Here is a 17,967-nt window from a genome sequence, read left to right on the forward strand (position 1 = left end):
GACAACACATTATAATTTGTTCCTGTTGTAGCGTGATTTCAAGCCCGCTCCTCCTCCTTCGTCAACTTTTTTGTTTCACACAAAAAACAAGAATGTTGTCATAAGAAAATCTGTGTATGTGTGTGTGTGTGTGTGTGTGTGTGTGTGTGTGTGTTTGTGTGTGTGTGTGTGTGTGTGTGTGTGTAGTCCCTCCATTCCAGCTTAAAGCAGACATCACATCGTTTTTGGGGAAAGGCCATTCAACGGAAACGTAATGTGACCGTAGCTTGCTTGTTGCTTATCTCTAATGATATGGATGTGTGGATGATATACGGTATGTAACACACGATGATGATCAACAGTACAAAAATAATGAAGGCTTTAAATACCTGTAAGTATTATTTGGCAGGCTTTGAGGAAGAACAAAACAGCATGATAGCTTTTGCTTAATAATTCATGTACATTCATATAAATGTTTATTGAAACAACATGCTTATCAATTATTTGTGAATTTGCAAAGGTCTGTGCAACTGCTGAAATCAAAATAAATGATGCTTTGTCTTACCTTTGCTTCAACTGCTTTTTGAGTTTTGAGTTTTCATCCTTGAGCTAAGAGAAAGAACAAATGTGTTCAAATCGAATCATGGTCAACAGATCAAAATCTAAAAACATGATGTTTAATGCTTGAAGGTTTATGAGAGTATTTTTTGAATTGTTTCACCTTCTCAAGATCACTCTGGTGATTCTGATTGTTTTGGAGCTCCAGATTCAGCTTGTTCTTCTCATCTTGCAGCTTCTGCGTCTTTGCAGAATCTGCTTCTTTGAGCTCCTCTCTAAATGATAACAAATGTTAAGTTCATCTTACAACTTCGATAAAAACCGTACAACATATTAAACAACATTATTACATGGCTTAGTTGAATACTCGATTCTGATTGGTCAAACGTCTTCACCATATCTATTTACTGTAGCCCACCTACTACTGTTCATATTGAAGTCTAACAGATATCTGTTACAAGCAGCCAAGACTGGTAAACACCTGAACTAAGAACATCCATAACATTCACCTGTTTGCAACTTGTATTTAGACTCTTATTGCACTACTTCTATTTGATTGTGTTTACTTGCACTGTTATCTGTGTTATTGTGTTGCACTGTTGGAGGAGCCTTGGACCTAACATGTTCATGTCATAACTACACTACTGTAGCTATGTACAAATGACAATAAAAGCCTTGAATGTTGAATTTAAATATACTCACATTTCCTTACACAGACTCTCAGTCCTCTTAGTTTCTATGCAAAGCTGCTCTTTGGATACATTCAGGTCGTCTTGATACTTGGAATTGTTTTTCTTCAATGTTTTCAGCTGAAACAAAAATGAACAATACACATATTTGTAGAAAACCCAGAGGTCAATAGGATAAGAAGAGCCGCTTCACCTCTGAGAGTTCACCTGTGTCTCCGTCTTCTGCGTGGAGCCTCGGAGCTCCTCGAGCAAAGACTGAGCTTCGTTCTTCTCCTGCATCAAAGTGGCTTTCTCTTTTGTCAGCTGTTCCAGAGCCTCAGCGGTCGTGCCAGAGACCTCTGTAGCCTAAATAGTGCATGAGCAGGATATTTGCTTAGAAAGGTTTCAAATTAGGAGCAGCAAATGGCTGGTTGAGATCAACATCTGATTAACTCAACCAACCCAAATTAAATCTTTTGATTAAGCTATTCATAATGCATTGCTAGACATCAACCAATGATTTTTATATTACTTCATAAATTAATCGCATGCCTAATGAGTTACTCATCTTAATTACAGATTTAGAATCAGTTCAAAATCTCAGTTCATTGCAATTTCGCAGTACATTCTAGTCAAGAATTAACAACATAAATACTACACTAAGGAGTCAAATAATTAGTAAATACTCTAAAGCTCAACAGCCTGTGGGCTCAGAACAGATACTGACAATGATTTAAGAAAGCAAGTTTAAACCTGCTTTATATTCAGATATTTCATTATTTCTGTCCAAAAATATGTTTCAAGCCCAAATACTTAAAGGTAGGGTAGGTAAGAATGGAGAAACCAACTTGAGTGCGCTAGAATTTGAAAGTACGCAGCCGAAAAAAATCTGCCCCTTCCTTCAGACTTCCTTACAGAGCCCCTCCTCCAACACACACAAACGCGCACATGACCAATGAGGGCACGAGATAAGTTTGTGCTCAGATAGAAGGCTGACAGGCAGGTAGGCCATCCACTTATTTTAGCCGGGCCGGCTCAGATGATTGGTCGTGCTTTTTACAGCGCCACGGCTTCCACAGATGAAATATTTTAATGTATTTATTGCTATCGGGATATTCAGAGCATTACATGGAATTTAACAAAAAGTGTTTCTGAAGTGAATTACCTACCCCACCTTTAACTGAAGGGCATTTTAAATCAGATTATTGTGGCTATAATTATTAAAAAACTATGTTCGGAATGTCTATTAGTAGGTAAGCTAGTCTATTTTCATCTGTTACAAAATCAAATTGAATCTGAAACACCACCATATGATGAGTGTGACAAAGATCAGCGTAGCCCTATATGGTCAGTTGATTTTAACATTATAATTGCCTCATATCACGTTCTAAGCCCACAGGCAAAGGCTGGGAGCCGAGGGTAGTTCACAGCAGTTAGTACATGGAAGGTGAAAGTTAGACATGAAGATAAAAGGGAAGTGGAAAGGCAGACGAAACAGCAAGCATGCAGTGAGAGGAGCCCCAGCCACTCTAATCTACACACGTCAGTGATTACTACTGGAGGAGGAATACCTCAAGCTGCTTAGAAATGGCATTTTTTAGTTGGGACTCCAGCTTCCTGACTTGCTGCTGGGCTTCATCTCTCTCCACCTGCAGGGCCTCCTTCTGAGAGGCTAGATTTGAGATGCTGGAGGAGATCTCTTCTTTAACAACAGAGGAAGCAGACACCTCTGCGACAGCACTCTGGTACTGTTTATCCAAAAGTTCTTTATTGATTTGTAGATCCTTGACATCAATCTCTAGTTGTCTCTGGCTAGCGTGCATCTTCTCCATCTCCCCGAGGAGTTTTGACCGCTCTGCATGCAAGGTTTCTTGGCTTGTGTTGAGAGAAGAGTTGTTCTGCTCCAATTGACACTTTGCAGCTAAAAGGTCTTCCTTCTCTGTGGTCAGCGAGGTCATCTGTTTGCCTATATCCTCAAGCTTAGATGATAGCTGTTCTTTCTCTGTTGTCAACTGACTAGTTTCTTGCTCTCGCTGCTTCAACTGCGTTTTGAATACCTTTGCATCCATGACGAAAGACTTGTTTTGCTCATCACTATTCCTAAGGTTAGAAGAAATCTCTTTATTTTCCTCTGTGACCTTCGACAACGTTTTCTTCAGCTCCTCAATTTGTTTGGAGAGACCCTCCTTGTCAGATTGAGTTGTATTGCGTTCACTAGACTCAGTCTGTAGCTGGGCCTCAAGAAGTAGCTTGGCCCCTGATATCGATTCAATCTTACTTTTTAACTCTTGGATCTCTTGAAGCAGACGCTGATTCTCGTTCTGCAAGGACTGCACTTTTTTGTCGGTGTCAGCCTGCAACGACTTCAGACCCTGACTGTCTTTAGAAAGGTTATCAACCTGTTTAACAAGTTCAGAATTAGCCTTCTCAAAATCTGTTTTTAGTTTACTGTGCTCTTGAATAAGCTCAGCTTTGCCATTTTCAAGAGTTTCAATATCAGAGTTGTGTTTCTGAAGCTCATTTTGTAAGTCAGCCTTTTCTCGTTTCAACGAGTTCATCTCTGCTTCAATTTGGTCTTTTTGCCGTTTGCTTTCGTCTAGCATTGTTGTTAGATGAGACTTCTCTTGAACAACGGCATCATTAGTTTTGGAGTTACTATCCAACTGGTCTCTATTTGTTCGGATTTCACTAGCTAGCTTATCACGCTCTAGAGAAAGAGCCTTACTCTCAGATAGGGTTTTAGTGTGCTTCTCTTCCAACTCTCCCTTCTCTCCCGCTAAACGCTCATAATCCATTTTCTGCTGCTCTAAGGCCGAATCCAGGCTCATGTTTTCTTTTCGTACAACATGTAGAGACATCTCAATTTCAGAAGTCTGAAGGCGAAACGTTTGCTTCTCTTGCTCAAACGACGATAATGCTTCTTTAAGTTTCTCGTTGGACTTTAGGAGTTGTTCTGTAGAGACTTGAAGCTTCTCCTTTAATTCTTCTATGTCTTTGAGGAGCCCTTCCTTTTCATTACAGACTTTCCTTTGGTTTGCAACCAGTTCTTCTTTCTCCTGCAGAAGGTGAAGCCTCTCAGAATCCGTCACCTGACTGTTGGTCTTGAACTCTTCCAGCATCTGGGCCAGGCTGGTTTTGGAGGCTTTATGTTCTTCACGTTCACGGACAGAGCTCTCCAAGTCTTTCTTGGTAACATGGAGCTTACTCTGGAGTTCCTCCTTTAGCATCGCAAGGCTCTGATTTTCCAAAACGGCAGCACTGAATTCAGAAGACATCTCTACTTTGTCTTTTTCAAGTGTTTCTGTGAGGGCCTGCAGCTGAGTGTTCTTCATCGTAAGATCTTCTTTTTCTAAGTTCAAGGACTTGAGTTTTTCCTGCAACGTCGCGTTCTTAGCATCAAGAGACTTTTTGGCATTTCTAGCAGAATCTCTTTCTAAAATGAGATTGTCCTTTTCACTTGTGAGCTTTGACCTGCTTTCATTGAGGTCATCTTCGAGTCGGTTCTTCTCTTTGCAGACTTTTTCATAATCTTCGTTTAGTTGCTTCTTTTTAGCCTCAGTTTGCTGCTGAGACTTTAGGAGCAAGTCGTTCTTCTCTTCATGTTGTCTTTGAAGCTCCTTGACTTGGGCCCGGTGTTCACCTTCAGCATGCTCCAGTTTCTTGTTTTCCGCCTGAAGAAGATCTTTGAGCTGCTTCAACTCGGTGTTCAATGAATTCCTTTCGTCAGCTGAGGATTTGTTGTTGGCGAGTAGTTCCTCTTGATGTTTAGAGAGCTTTTTCTTGGTTAATAACAGTTCTTCAGTCTGGACTGAAAGCTCCTGGTGACTAATCTCAAGGGCGGAGAGCTTGGTCTGAACATCTGAAAGCTGTTTCTCCACTTTGCTTTTCTCCGCCTTAACATCTTCACTTTCCTTACATCTATTTTCCAGATCTAGATTTTGCTTTTCCATATTTTTGGACAACTGTTCAACATCATGCTTGTGGGAGTCAAGCTCAGCAGAAAGACACTGGGGGGAAAAAGTTGAAAGAAAAAAAGGAGGGGAATATATATATAGGGGAAGTAAGATGAATCCAAAATAAACCAAGCTGAAATGGACACAAGTGATTTGCAATTGGAAAGGTTACGCTGCAGAAGCATCAAAATGGCAAAGATAACACCACAGCTTACACCACAATGACTTTCATCCATATGAAGGAGGAACATTTTCACTTCAGCCTTACTTTTAAGAATCTATTAATGAAATGGATGTAATCAAATAAACTGGCCTTTAAACATTGTGCCTGCTGTGTATACTACCATCACCTGCAGCATCTTTTATAGAGAGGCGAAGTCCCTCCCCTTCCAGTGGACCTCCATGGGACCTTATTTCAGAAGAATTATGTATTGAAGTCAACGGGGAGAGAAAGATTATCTTTCCATCCCGTTTTAATTGTGCCATAAATTACACATGTGTTTGTTAAGTAACACTTTTTTTTGTGTGAAACCGCTCAATGAACTACATCTCCCGTCTCGCACCACACACCAAGACGGCCGTCACGTTGGCACATTTCACTTCTTTCTTTCAGAATGAGGCGAAAAGTATTAAGAGGTGAAAATCACTAGAAGTCTGGGCATGTTGAGAGCTGTGCATACACACAAGGGGAGTTAGTCGGTTCGTAAGAGCCAGCATGCGGGACCGGGATTCTGGGATTTGTAGTTTTTCTAGTTGTGTATTTTTCATAGTCTTATATTTCAACAGTTTTACGACAAACTGACTTTTTTTACGTGGAAATAATTTTTTAAGATTGACAAACATCATATGTGTAATTCGTGGCACAATTCAAACGGGATCGAAAGATGATCTTTCTCTCCCCATTTACTTCAATACATACTTTTTCCAAAATAAGGTCCCATGGGTCAGAAGTAGATGGGCAATACACATTGCCACAAGTATTTATGTTTTTTGTAAATGAAATGAGGGTAAAACAGGTAAATAGTGTAAGCCAAAAAAGTAGAAGGCATAAAAAAAACTAACTTCTTGTAAGGCAGTGAAAATGTTCAACCCAAATGAAATATCAGGTAATAAAAAATGCTAGCAGGGGTACAAAGCTAAATCGGTAATCACTTATTGTAATTTGAAAGAGAAAATATAAATCAATAGCTGAAGTATGTAAATAGTAAGTAGTGATTAAACGTGAACATTTAGCACACAATCCGTGTAATATTTGTACAACACTTTCTTTGGCTTTTCCAATCACTTTAAAATGACTTAAGCTTCACGTAATCTTTATCGGGTGTACCCCTGCAAGCATAAAGCACAAGACACCATCAAATATAAAGCTGGGATGAGTACGAAAAATATGTTATTATCGTGTTGGGGAGATTAGCAACTCATCACAAATGAACTGTATGACGTTATGCTGGGGATAATAAACATTAATGATTGATGTTAAAGCAAGGACAAATAATCTGACACAGTTAAATGTTGTCTCCCATAAATGAACACTTAGTTTCATTTGTTTTAGTGTTTCAACTGAATTTCAACTTTTCATTCACAAAGAGGATAGGTTTTTTGTCATGATCTTTAAATATCATCATGAGTAGAATCAATAATGCATCAAATACATTTCAACATGTTACTGATAGAACATTGAAAACATCTCGTTTCAACTGAAGTGTCTGGACCTTCGAAGGTTTCTGCTTACCTTAGCCTGTTCTTTGTAAGTCTGCAACTCAGAAACCAAATTCTCCAGCTCTTTGGTTTTGTCCTTGGAGGAGGAGAGCTCCTGCTTCACCGTGTCTACCTGACTCTGAAGAACCCCAAGGTCCTTTGCATGGAGCTCCGAAGCCTGAGAGGAGGATTTCTCTTGCGTCTCCTTTAGCTCCTCAACTAAGGTCTCACTCTGTTTTACACTCTTCTCCTAGAAATCAAGAGATCAGAAAGACAATAACTAACAGCCTTCTCCTAGAAATCAAGAGATCAGAAAGACAATAACTAACAGTCTTCTCCTAGAAATCAAGAGATCAGAAAGACAATAACTAACAGTCTTCTCCTAGAAATCAAGAGATCAGAAAGACAATAACTAACAGTCTTCTCCTAGAGATCAAGAGATCAGAAAGACAATAACTAACAGTCTTCTCCTAGAAATCAAGAGATCAGAAAGACAATAACTAACAGCCTTCTCCTAGAAATCAAGAGATCAGAAAGACAATAACTAACAGTCTTCTCCTAGAAATCAAGAGATCAGAAAGACAATAACTAACAGTCTTCTCCTAGAAATCAAGAGATCAGAAAGACAATAACTAACAGTCTTCTCCTAGAAATCAAGAGATCAGAAAGACAATAACTAACAGTCTTCTCCTAGAAATCAAGAGATCAGAAAGACAATAACTAACAGTCTTCTCCTAGAAATCAAGAGATCAGAAAGACAATAACTAACAGTCTTCTCCTAGAAATCAAGAGATCAGAAAGACAATAACTAACAGTCTTCTCCTAGAAATCAAGAGATCAGAAAGACAATAACTAAAAGTCTTCTCCTTAAATCAAGAGATCAGAAAGACAATAACTAACAGTCTTCTAGAAATCAAGAGATCAGAAAGACAATAACTAACAGTCTTCTAGAAATCAAGGGATCAGAAAGACAATAACTTGTATAGACTTGTTTTGTATCAGCCATTGACTAAAATATAGACTTTTGGAGTAAACAAAATATACACTCTTATATTAGGGCTGTAGTCAACCATCTACTTTACTCTAAAAATCTGAATTTCATCGATACATACTAAATCAGCCAGAGTGCACTTCATATGATAGACTAAATGAATTACAAATAAACATAAAAAGCTATTTGTAGTATATTAAAGTATATTTACCCACTTTTTGATTTACAACGTGACATTTCATTCTCAAAATCAAAGACATTTGTGTGACTGTCCCACAATACTAACCAGGTTAGTAATGTTGTCCTGAAGGCTACTCCTTTGAGCCTGATGAGCGTCTCTGGTCTCTTTCAGCTCCTGCTCTTTGCGGGTCTGTTCTTGCAGCAGTTGTTCATTTGAGTGTGCCGCCTTCTCCTTCTCCTCTGTTAGTTGACTCTGTAACTCTTCAAGCCTCCTGAGTGATGACAGAAACAGAGGACATTAGACGAAGCATGGAACGACACAAAAGCAATATGATTTATATTCGTTTTTTGCAGTAATCACGTAATACAGGAGAAGGTAATAATGAAGTGTCGTACCTTTCTTTTTGCATGAGATCTTCGTTCATTTTTGTCAGCTGTACTGAACTATCGCCGGATGTCTTCATCATTTCTGAAATATCATTTTCCAGCTTGCATTTGTCCTTTGAAAGCTGCTCAAGCTTTTCATCTGCAGCCTTCAGCTTTCTCTCCAGGCCTGAATAAGACAAAGATTTTTCATAGATTATAAAGTTATTTTCAACCAGAAAGGAGAAAACACGTACTACATGGTAACCGTTTAACGTGCAACGTTCTCACCGGAAAGCTGACTTCTTAAAGACTCTGACTCGGTGGTCAGAGAAGTGCACTGCTCTTCTTTCTGACTGAGCTTCTCAAGTGTTTCTGCAAGAGGGAAATGGTTGCATGTTAGATCCTAGAAGCCTTAATGAATAGGAAGAGGCGAATTACTAACAGAGAAGGTGGGAGGAGAAACAGTTTACTATCTGAAATATAGCAATTGCTTATTTCATTTTACCTTGCATAGTGTTTGATGAGTTAGTCTGCTCCTCTGTGCTGTCAGCCATCTTTTGTTTCTGTGGGGGGGGGGGGGGAAATACATTCTGCATCACATTTGTGCGTTTGATGTTTCTGGAATATCCTCATTTATACATTTTCAGGAATGTTAAAGGTTTTGTGGTTTGTCCAGCATTATAATTATTTTATTATTAGTTAAATGATGAGAACAGGTGATGTATTGAACCAGATGATACGATAGCTCATTGCATATATGTGTATAGTTTATATTTGTTCTGTGACTAACAAGGATGTGCACTAGTGGATTTAGACAAATTAAACAAATGTACATGTTTGTTCATCAAAAGGACACTAAACACGAACAAGCCCGGTATCCACAATAGCTGCGACTATGCATTCACACACACAACACTCGACCTCCAATCTCACCCTTCTAGAGTGGGGTAGTATTTTATGGACTGGCCAACCACCGAGCTGTACAGCTGCTGGTTTAGCTAATTAGACAAGTGAGACAAAAGGTACTCTACCATAACTAAGCTACAAGACTCACCATGCCTCCAAGCTCCTGTTCCAGGGCGTCCTTCTCCTGCTGTACAGTGGTCAGAGTCTGCTTTAAAGAGAGGACTTCCTGCTGTCCGCACTCCACCTGTGAGCTCAATTCACTAACCTAGAGCACATGTCAAGTAAATATTACAGTTGGTAATAGAGAAAAAGCAAACTGCAACGAAATATGCACACCAAACACAAATGAGTGAGAAAGGACTTCGCTCACATAACACACTGAACATGGAGTATTAAAATGGAGATGAATTAGAACACACCTTTGAATCCTGGCTGTTCCCTTGGTTCTGAACCAGCTCCATTTGACTCTTCAGGGTGACAAGTCCCTGGTTACCTTGTGCTACTTGGCTGCGCAGAGCCACTATTTCTGACATCTGCTCTTTGGTTTCTCTATCCTTGTCTTGGGCCTGTTGTGCCAACATGGTTTCTTTATCCTCAAGCTCCTTCACCCTAAGTTCGCCAGCATGAAGTTTTCCAAGAACATCCTCCATCTCCACCAGGTGCTGCTCCTCTACTCTTTCAACGCTGGACCGTAGAGAATCCTCCAGTCGCTCCTTATCATCGATCAAAGACGACAGCTTTGTCTTCAGCGCCTGCTTCTCCCGAGTCCAAGCTGCAGCATCGGCCTCATGTTTGGCACCAGCCTCCTCTAGAGCCAACGGGTGCTCTACCTTCAGCCTTTCAAGTGCACTTTTGGTTTCAATAAGTTCTTCTGCCTGGGCCCCTGCACCTTTGCTAAAAGATACCTTTAGCTCGTCCATGGCTTGCTGATGAGAGGCGATGGAAGACTCTAACTTGGAACGCCACAGATCAATTTTGTCAGCGTTCTCTTTCTCAGCCTGGCTTAAGCGCATCTGGAGCTGCTCGTGTTCACCAGAGAGCCGGACGGACGCAGCCTGAAGCTGGGCGGCTGCCTCACTGTGGCTCTTTTCTTGGGCTTCTAACTTCGCCTTGTACTTTGCTAGTTCTTCTTTCTGCTTTGTTTCTTGGGAAGTCAGCTGATCCCTCAGAGAGTTTATCTCTTCCAGAAGGGGAGAAAGGGTAGAGTTTGAGTCTTCAGAGCCCTGTTGGGACCCGAGACGCAGCTGCAGGTCCGCTACATCTCGGCTTCGTAGTGAAAGGTCCCTCTCAAGGTCCATAATACGGGATCTTTCTGACACAGTAGCAACCTTAAAGAACAAAACAATCTTACTTTCAAAGATGTATCTTACATAGTTTAGTACGGTATTCAAACACAAATCGGTCTTAGACTTTATCAGACTTAACTGTTACTAAACAAATGAAAACTGACTGGTTAACTGCAATTATAGCCACACTTAGTAATAATAAAATGTGTCTGACAGAGAATTTAATTTGCTTGCTAAATGAGGAGGGCATGAAAAACATAGATCCTGTAAACAAGGTGTTACACTGACCTCTTGTGGCCATAAAGGGCATGGTCCAAATAATGAAAGTGAACACTGAAAGCATGTATGGAGCTATAACTGTGTGTAAGACAATTCCCCCCCATCCATTACACTAACACTATATCACTGATTAATGCTAATGTTAACCTCATGATTTACATGGATTAAGAATAACATTTTGGGAACATTGACATGTTCCACTTTATTCCAAATCTGCCTTTCATTATAATATTCCCAAATATGCATCAATTCTGCTGCTTAAGCTTAATATTGAATAGCTTGGTTAATAATTGGCCCTGAAACTAGAAAGATATTGTTCTTGACATCCCTTATGACTATAAGATGTCAGGGGAGCACAAGGATGCTACGTCTGGGAGTAGGAACAGGTTTCTGACTATCAAAACGCAGGGACACCAATAAGCAGGACAAATGGATGCTGGGAAGGACTGGGGAAATATTTTATAGGATAACTTAGACAAGGACAAGGGACACGTTTGTCTGTCTGGTTAAGCAGTGATAGCAGTATAGCGAGAGTGAGTTCAGGTTGGGTTACGTATCGGAAAAAGGTTCAAATAGAAGTGGGCTGAAAGTCACATCTGGTAATTTGTTGACAGTTGTCATTGTATACCTTAAAACGTAAAATAATTTTGCGGGGATCGATTTAAATGCGAGGTATAATTAAATAATTCTGTAGCTAATGCCACACTGTAATGCCAGACTGGATAGACCAACTTGAGCATTTATATAAACTTTTAAACTTATTTTTCTGATTATTTGGGTGTTATTTTGCTTATATATATATAGCCTGAAAAATGCATTTGTGGGGTTCACCACAAGCTTATACAAAGCAAAGCTCCAGTTGCTGCCCAGCACCTCTCGGTATCCCTTGAAAATGTTTTGGCCACTATCCCCGGCACTTTGTTCCAACGCAGCACACTGCAGAGCGGCTTTCATTACCCTATTGTCTTCTAACTCTCTTTGGAGTTTCTCAGCTTTGGTCTTTTCAAAGAGTAGGCTCTGTTCAAGCTCCTTAATGTGGGCATGCTCCAGTCTGGTCTGCGTCTGTTAGTAAACAAGGGGGAGAGGAAGAGAACACACCAGTGCCACCATCACATGCCAGCCCAACGCAGACAGAGAGGGAGGGAGACAGGAGAGAGGATGGAGGGGTTTGGACAATGATAATGGTAGGGGGGGATTGTGCGTGTATTGTGTATGTGTGTGTGTGTGTGTGTGTGTGTGTGTGTGTGTGTGTGTGTGTGTGTGTGTGTGTGTGTGTGTGTGTGTGTGTGTGTGTGTGTTTTGTGTATGAGTATTTGGGGGATTGGGGAAAGGGTATTGGGAGGGAAATGATGGATGAGTGAAAATGAGACACCCCATGCAGAACTTTCAGGCTGTGCGATAAACAGCTGCACACAGGGAATGTTGAGGAAAAAAAATGGTGTGAGATGCAAAACAAGCGACAAAAGAGGGGGCCATGTGTTATGGATGTGCAGGATGAGTATGTTTATGGAGGCAGTTTATAAGTAACCATGCAAAATTGACACCTGGTGAACAAAGCACATTAATTGTTACGATACACAGAAAACTGGATAATTTGTGTCAAGCCAGTAAATCACGTAAAAATGACTTCACCACATCATGGGGAGAAAGCAGTGCAGGTTGTTTCCTGTACAGACATGATCTAATGTTGTAGAATTGTCATATTGATTTATTAATACAAAATCAATATAAAAGATGTGTTTCTGCATATAAAGCTAACCCCATAGCATCTGTATCTTCTACTCGTCATCTTGTGACGCATGAAGCCTTTTCAATAACCGCACTGCTTTCTCTCTTTGGTGATAAGGCCATTGTTCACAATGCATATTGTAAGTAGTGTATAAGAAACCACCAGTTATCAGACCCCCATGTGCTGGATTTGAGACCAAATCAAAATAAATCAATCAGTATTGAAGAGCTCAGGCTGTTGGGACTCAAGAAACAGAAATGATTCGCATTTGACTTTTGTTTGCTATGAATAACAGTTTTTAAGGAACTTAAGGAAGCATTTCTTGATAAAGGCTTCTTGTATTATATCAGGGGTCGACAACCTTTTTGATATGAAGTGCCATTAAAAAAAAAAATGTCAGTGTGCCGACGAGGGGGGGGGGGGGGGGGGGAGCTCGACGCTTGTGAACTGTCAACAGGAGAGTGGGGGCACATTCCTGCGGGGAAGCAGTGTGTGGACCTGTCAGCGCAACTTACATGATGCCGAATTTAACAAACACATTTAAATAATTGGTTCAAATGGCATAATAATAAGGACGATCGTCCAGTCTGTGATTCTCCAGAACACACAGATGGCCAGTCCACCCCTTTGTAGCAATTATTTCGTTGAGAGATGAGCAGATCGCCACTTGGCTTTCAACTACAGACACAGCCACGCAAAAACTGCGGCATTTGTACAGCTCCTTATGGGTACTGCAATTAGTGAAGTGCTTTCCTCCGTGGTGAAACGATCAGCACTGCACCACGGAGGAAAGTGGCAGAAAGTCACCGATAAAGAGAGCGGGCTGCGTTGCGTGCATGGCTTCCTTCTGCAGGTAACGGGGAGACGCGCTCTGGCGGCGGTCTCGTTCAGGATCCGAAAATACAATTTTAATATTTTGCACTCTTATTCCACTTATTCCTAGTGTGCCACTGGTTACGGTGCCGCGTGGTGCCAGGGGTTGCCGACCCTTGTATTATATGTTCCCCAATGCACTTAAACTTAAAGGTTTCATTTAAAAAAAGGGAATAGCCTCAATTTTAAATGTTGTGCCAACAGCATATCCCAGGTCACACATTAGGTTTTCAATGGACACAATCTGGCAAAAGAGGCCTGCCTGGCTAAATGACTGATATACCTAACTCAAAGGTAATGAATAAAGCAACAAGGATTCGATTTGGAAACAACAAAATACATTTGAGAGTCCACTGTACGTCTTTTGAGTAATTTGAATGTAAATTGTCGTTAGCGTAGGTAAGACCTTCAATGTAGCCTGACACATCTAAGTTTATATGCACATTACATTTAAATTCTTAAGCTGAGTGCATTTCGCATCAAATTGCAGTGCGCAAACAGAGTTCAGGTCTGTGACTGGGGAGTGGAATGACAAGGGAGCATCTCCAGTGGTTCCATGCTGAGCACTGGACCAACATGACAGACGGGGAAGAGAAGGAAGAAGAAGCAATAACATCAAATCACTGAACAGGGAGGCACCGAGGGTTATTGCACAACATTAGTACACCTTTAACAGCTTGAAGTCAACAAAGCATTTGGGAGTTTTTGTTGATGTCTGTCAAGCTTCATGCGCGTTTTTAATGTATCCACAGCGGTGAGTAAGTAATAAACTGTTAGTATACACGTTAAAAAAGAAGATATTCTAACCCTGTAGCCCTCAATTTAAAACATCTATTTTGAGCTTGGATGCCTTCAGGGTAAATGAGACGGTCCCCTGTGTAGCTCTGTGGAATAAATAACAAATCCTTTGATCAGATATGAACACAGGTAGCACTGAGCCCCAATACCTGCCGGACATAACTTGGGATGCAAACATGACTCACGTAATATTAGGATAATGGTTTACCAGAGCCTTATGTTTTAAATAATACTACTAACATCACAGGCTCTTTTGGAACAATCACACTAGATTTGATAATTACCTGGAACAATATAATAATAATAATAATAATAATGTAATTTATTACACTTCCACGCAAACACGCGTACCGAGACTGCAGAGTAGGAGTATGACTGCTAACATGAAGAAATGCAAATGCTCTGTCAGGACTCAACTGGAGTTCTGTGATCAGAGGTACCTTTTAATCTTAGGGTGCTTCCACACAGTCATTAGGGCTGCTCGATTATGGCAAAAATCATAATCTAGATTATTTGGGTCAATAATTGATATCACGATTATTAAAAACGATTATCCATTTACTTTGAAAATATCCATTTATTGAAAAACAAAAGTGAACAGTGCGTTTTTAACAGTTGATTACCCTGAACTTTAAGTATAATTCAACTGAAAAACCAATACAAAAAAATTATTGAAAAATAAAAAGAATAAAATAATAGTTTTATTTCGATGTTGTTTTCATACTCGTTGCAAGCCAAAATCGTAATTGCGATTCAAATATGATTAATTGAGCAGCCCTAACAGTCATTAGCTCAGAATCCTTACACTCTCTAAATGTGATATATTTATAAAATGTCGCCGATTTGCACTTTAATTATATGCTCCAAAAATCCCTTTAGTCAGTTATTTTTTCTGGAGATCTTTAATCTATACAACAGAAGCAATAAAGTTCTGATTTCCGCATGTTGGTGCGGATACTGCAGGACGACGATCGCCAAACCTGTCTAATAAAGGATTCTGTATAACTCCATGTTTACTCCTATTGGCTGACCTTTAAATGGGTGTATGAACGTGAACGGGACGAGAGCTAAAATGCAGCGAGGCATCTGTTTCTTTTGTCCTTGGTTCGAACCAAATGAAACTACAGATGTGAAAGCACCCTTTAGTCGCATCCATGGAGACACACTGATATACAGTATACACAATGATCACTTTATTGTAGTGGCTATAGAGCAAGTTTTATGTGAACTGATATCCTGAGTTTGAACCAGGAGGGTGATAAGAGCACCTGCTCGATTGTTCTTAATATAACATTTAAAATCAGTAGGAAAAGGTTGAGTTCGTATTTAATTAACATACCAATCATTTCATTACAGTCCTGTTTTAATATTATTACATTGAATTCGATGTATTCAAGTGTTAGTTGCCATGGTGTGTATCGGTGTCGTGCAATTACCTCCAGGTCTCCTTTGGTGATGCACGCTTCCTCCACGCGGAACTGAAGGTCCTCCACTTTTCTATTGAACAGAAAAATAAAGACAAGCAATGATTACGAAAAGGGTGAATGAAACTCGGGCACATATCTTTCCTCAGGACATGATAAGACTAATAGTATAACTGCACTATGATGCCATTTTCTCTCTCAACAAACTACATTTATAAAATGAATGATTGAGTGATAGTAAGACTTCTGGCAACCCTTACCTTCGCTCCTCTTCCAGCTGATTCAGCAGATCCACTTTCTCTTTGTCTGCAGCTTCTACCAAGACTCTCAACTGATCCATCTTGGTCTCCATCTTGAAAAGACAAACCAAAATAAATACAGGTGATGAGGCAACTCTTTTTCTCAGAGTCATTAGGGGTCAACAGTAGGGCCCAATCCCAAACCATGCCCTACACACTACCCCTACACCCTACCCCTCCACACTACCCCTACACACACACTACACCCTACACCCTACACCCTACACACTACCCCTACACACACACTACACACTACCCACTACCCACTACCCACTACCCACTACCCACTACCCACTACCCACTACCCACTACCCCTCCGTTCGCGTGGAAGGTCCGCCACATAAAGTGCTGTTCCAAACCAACGAGTGCCATCAAACAACGTGTCTGCATCGGTGCTGACTGGAGACCGGTCTCTACCTGACCGGTCTCAACGCTGTGTGTGTCCGTCAGGAAACACGCTGTTTACAAGTAGTTCCAGCAAAACATCCACTGATAAACTGCGATGTTAACAACCTCATGATAACCTCATATGTTTTTAATTTAGGATCGTATGCCTGTGTTTAGTCTAGAAAAAGGTAAATGTGTGCATGTTAATATAAAGTTGTGTATATTTACAGACTGTTGCAAAAACTAAGAAGCTTATAAAAATCAGGTTTAAAACTTTGGAGTTTAATTTTAGTTATTCATTTTAATTTTTTGTCTAAGAGATGCTGATTTGAAACCGTTGTTTCATACAGTTACGGCATTTCCTGTTTCTCCCGGAGAGAGGGGAGTTTGTCCCAAAGCTTATCGCTGTATTTACTCCCTCCATCTGACTCCAGGGAGTTCACTCCGTAACGGAGGGGGAGTGTGTAGGGGTAGGGTGTAGGGCGTGGTTTGGGATTGGGCCAAAGTTAATGCAGGTAGTTATTATTGAACCACTGGGGTAACTGACCTGCTCCTGATCGTCCCTGAGCAGGCCCATTTCTTGCGCCATCTCTCCAACGTGGCCTGTTGCCTTGGCGACTTCAGCTCTCTCCGTGTCCCTTTCATTCATAAGCTGCTCGATGTGCTGCTGCTTCTCCTTCAGCGCCTCCTGCAGGGCGGTGGTGCCGGAAATCTTACGATTATACCGTGATGATGTCTCTGTTAACTATGGAGGGACATAACACAAGCAACGTCAGACTGGGAAGAAAACACAGCATTATAAAAACTGATGAAACGATGATGAGTGTGTCCGTGTCTCACCAGGCCTGTGCGGCTGGGCTTGGCGCTGACAGAGGACGCCACAGAGCTCATGCTACTGATAGAGGAGGCACTCGGGCTGCGCTTCAGCCCAGTTGGTGTGGCCACTACTTTCCGAACCGTTGTTTTTGCTTTGGCTGGCGTGGTGGAAGGGAAGCCGATGCGTGTGACTTTGTGCACTGGAGCAAATAAGCCGTACTTCGGTTGGCACTGAAAATATCTAGGGACACACATTGGAATACAATCATGCTGATGGAAGTCTTAGTAAACATGTGGTTAACTAGTATAACAACTTTTCTTTAAGTTAGTTAAAGATCCAGTGGTTTTTGTACCTTGTGCCTGCCACGGCCCCGTCGTTCTTTCCTAAGGGCTCATCCAATTCCACACCGCACCACTCGCCTTTGGCAAAATCGGTTTCTCCAAGGAAACGTACCACTCCTGCCTTTGTACCACCGACCTGAGAAGAAAAACACTAAACATTAGCCTACCTTTAATCTCACACATGAGAGAAGCCTAAAGAGCAAGCAGCTTTGCTGGGTAATAAATCCTGAGTGAGATAAACCTATCAAAGCGACAGAAACAAGCATTTACCAGCTTTGAACTGCATGAGGCCAACATGTCAACATGTGAATGGAAATGTACATCATTACAATCAGTGTTAGTACCAGTACTTCTTTTGACTCAGGAGGTGGAATAGACCACTGATTTGAAGTGGAATAGATGATGTGTTGTGAAGTGGAAGGGACCATGTGTTAT

General features: G+C 40.8%; 1 protein-coding gene across 6 annotated transcripts in view; it reads right to left on the minus strand.

Moving 5' to 3' along the window:
- The window catches only part of clip1a (CAP-GLY domain containing linker protein 1a), a 29,580-nt gene that overhangs the window by 5,282 nt on the left and 6,331 nt on the right, over nucleotides 1-17,967 (minus strand). For 2 of the 6 annotated variants that reach the window (XM_079689095.1, XM_079689094.1), the window contains exons 4-22: nucleotides 17,544-17,668; nucleotides 17,215-17,431; nucleotides 16,922-17,119; nucleotides 15,949-16,040; nucleotides 15,701-15,761; nucleotides 11,822-11,926; nucleotides 9,719-10,627; nucleotides 9,448-9,564; nucleotides 8,899-8,956; nucleotides 8,682-8,765; nucleotides 8,424-8,580; nucleotides 8,134-8,299; nucleotides 6,891-7,106; nucleotides 2,777-5,212; nucleotides 1,434-1,571; nucleotides 1,240-1,346; nucleotides 701-812; nucleotides 545-588; nucleotides 369-389 (exon numbers count right to left, since the gene is read on the minus strand). In XM_079689095.1, coding sequence (XP_079545221.1) covers nucleotides 369-389; nucleotides 545-588; nucleotides 701-812; nucleotides 1,240-1,346; nucleotides 1,434-1,571; nucleotides 2,777-5,212; nucleotides 6,891-7,106; nucleotides 8,134-8,299; nucleotides 8,424-8,580; nucleotides 8,682-8,765; nucleotides 8,899-8,956; nucleotides 9,448-9,564; nucleotides 9,719-10,627; nucleotides 11,822-11,926; nucleotides 15,701-15,761; nucleotides 15,949-16,040; nucleotides 16,922-17,119; nucleotides 17,215-17,431; nucleotides 17,544-17,668 — 5,363 coding nt within the window. The remainder of the gene's footprint in view (nucleotides 1-368; nucleotides 390-544; nucleotides 589-700; nucleotides 813-1,239; nucleotides 1,347-1,433; nucleotides 1,572-2,776; nucleotides 5,213-6,890; nucleotides 7,107-8,133; nucleotides 8,300-8,423; nucleotides 8,581-8,681; nucleotides 8,766-8,898; nucleotides 8,957-9,447; nucleotides 9,565-9,718; nucleotides 10,628-11,821; nucleotides 11,927-15,700; nucleotides 15,762-15,948; nucleotides 16,041-16,921; nucleotides 17,120-17,214; nucleotides 17,432-17,543; nucleotides 17,669-17,967) is intronic. The other 4 variants (XM_079689097.1, XM_079689096.1, XM_079689098.1 and 1 more) reach the window with 3 other exon arrangements.

Source organism: Notothenia rossii (assembly GCF_949606895.1).
Source record: "Notothenia rossii genome assembly, chromosome: 6".
In the NCBI taxonomy this organism is placed as follows: domain Eukaryota; kingdom Metazoa; phylum Chordata; class Actinopteri; order Perciformes; family Nototheniidae; genus Notothenia; species Notothenia rossii.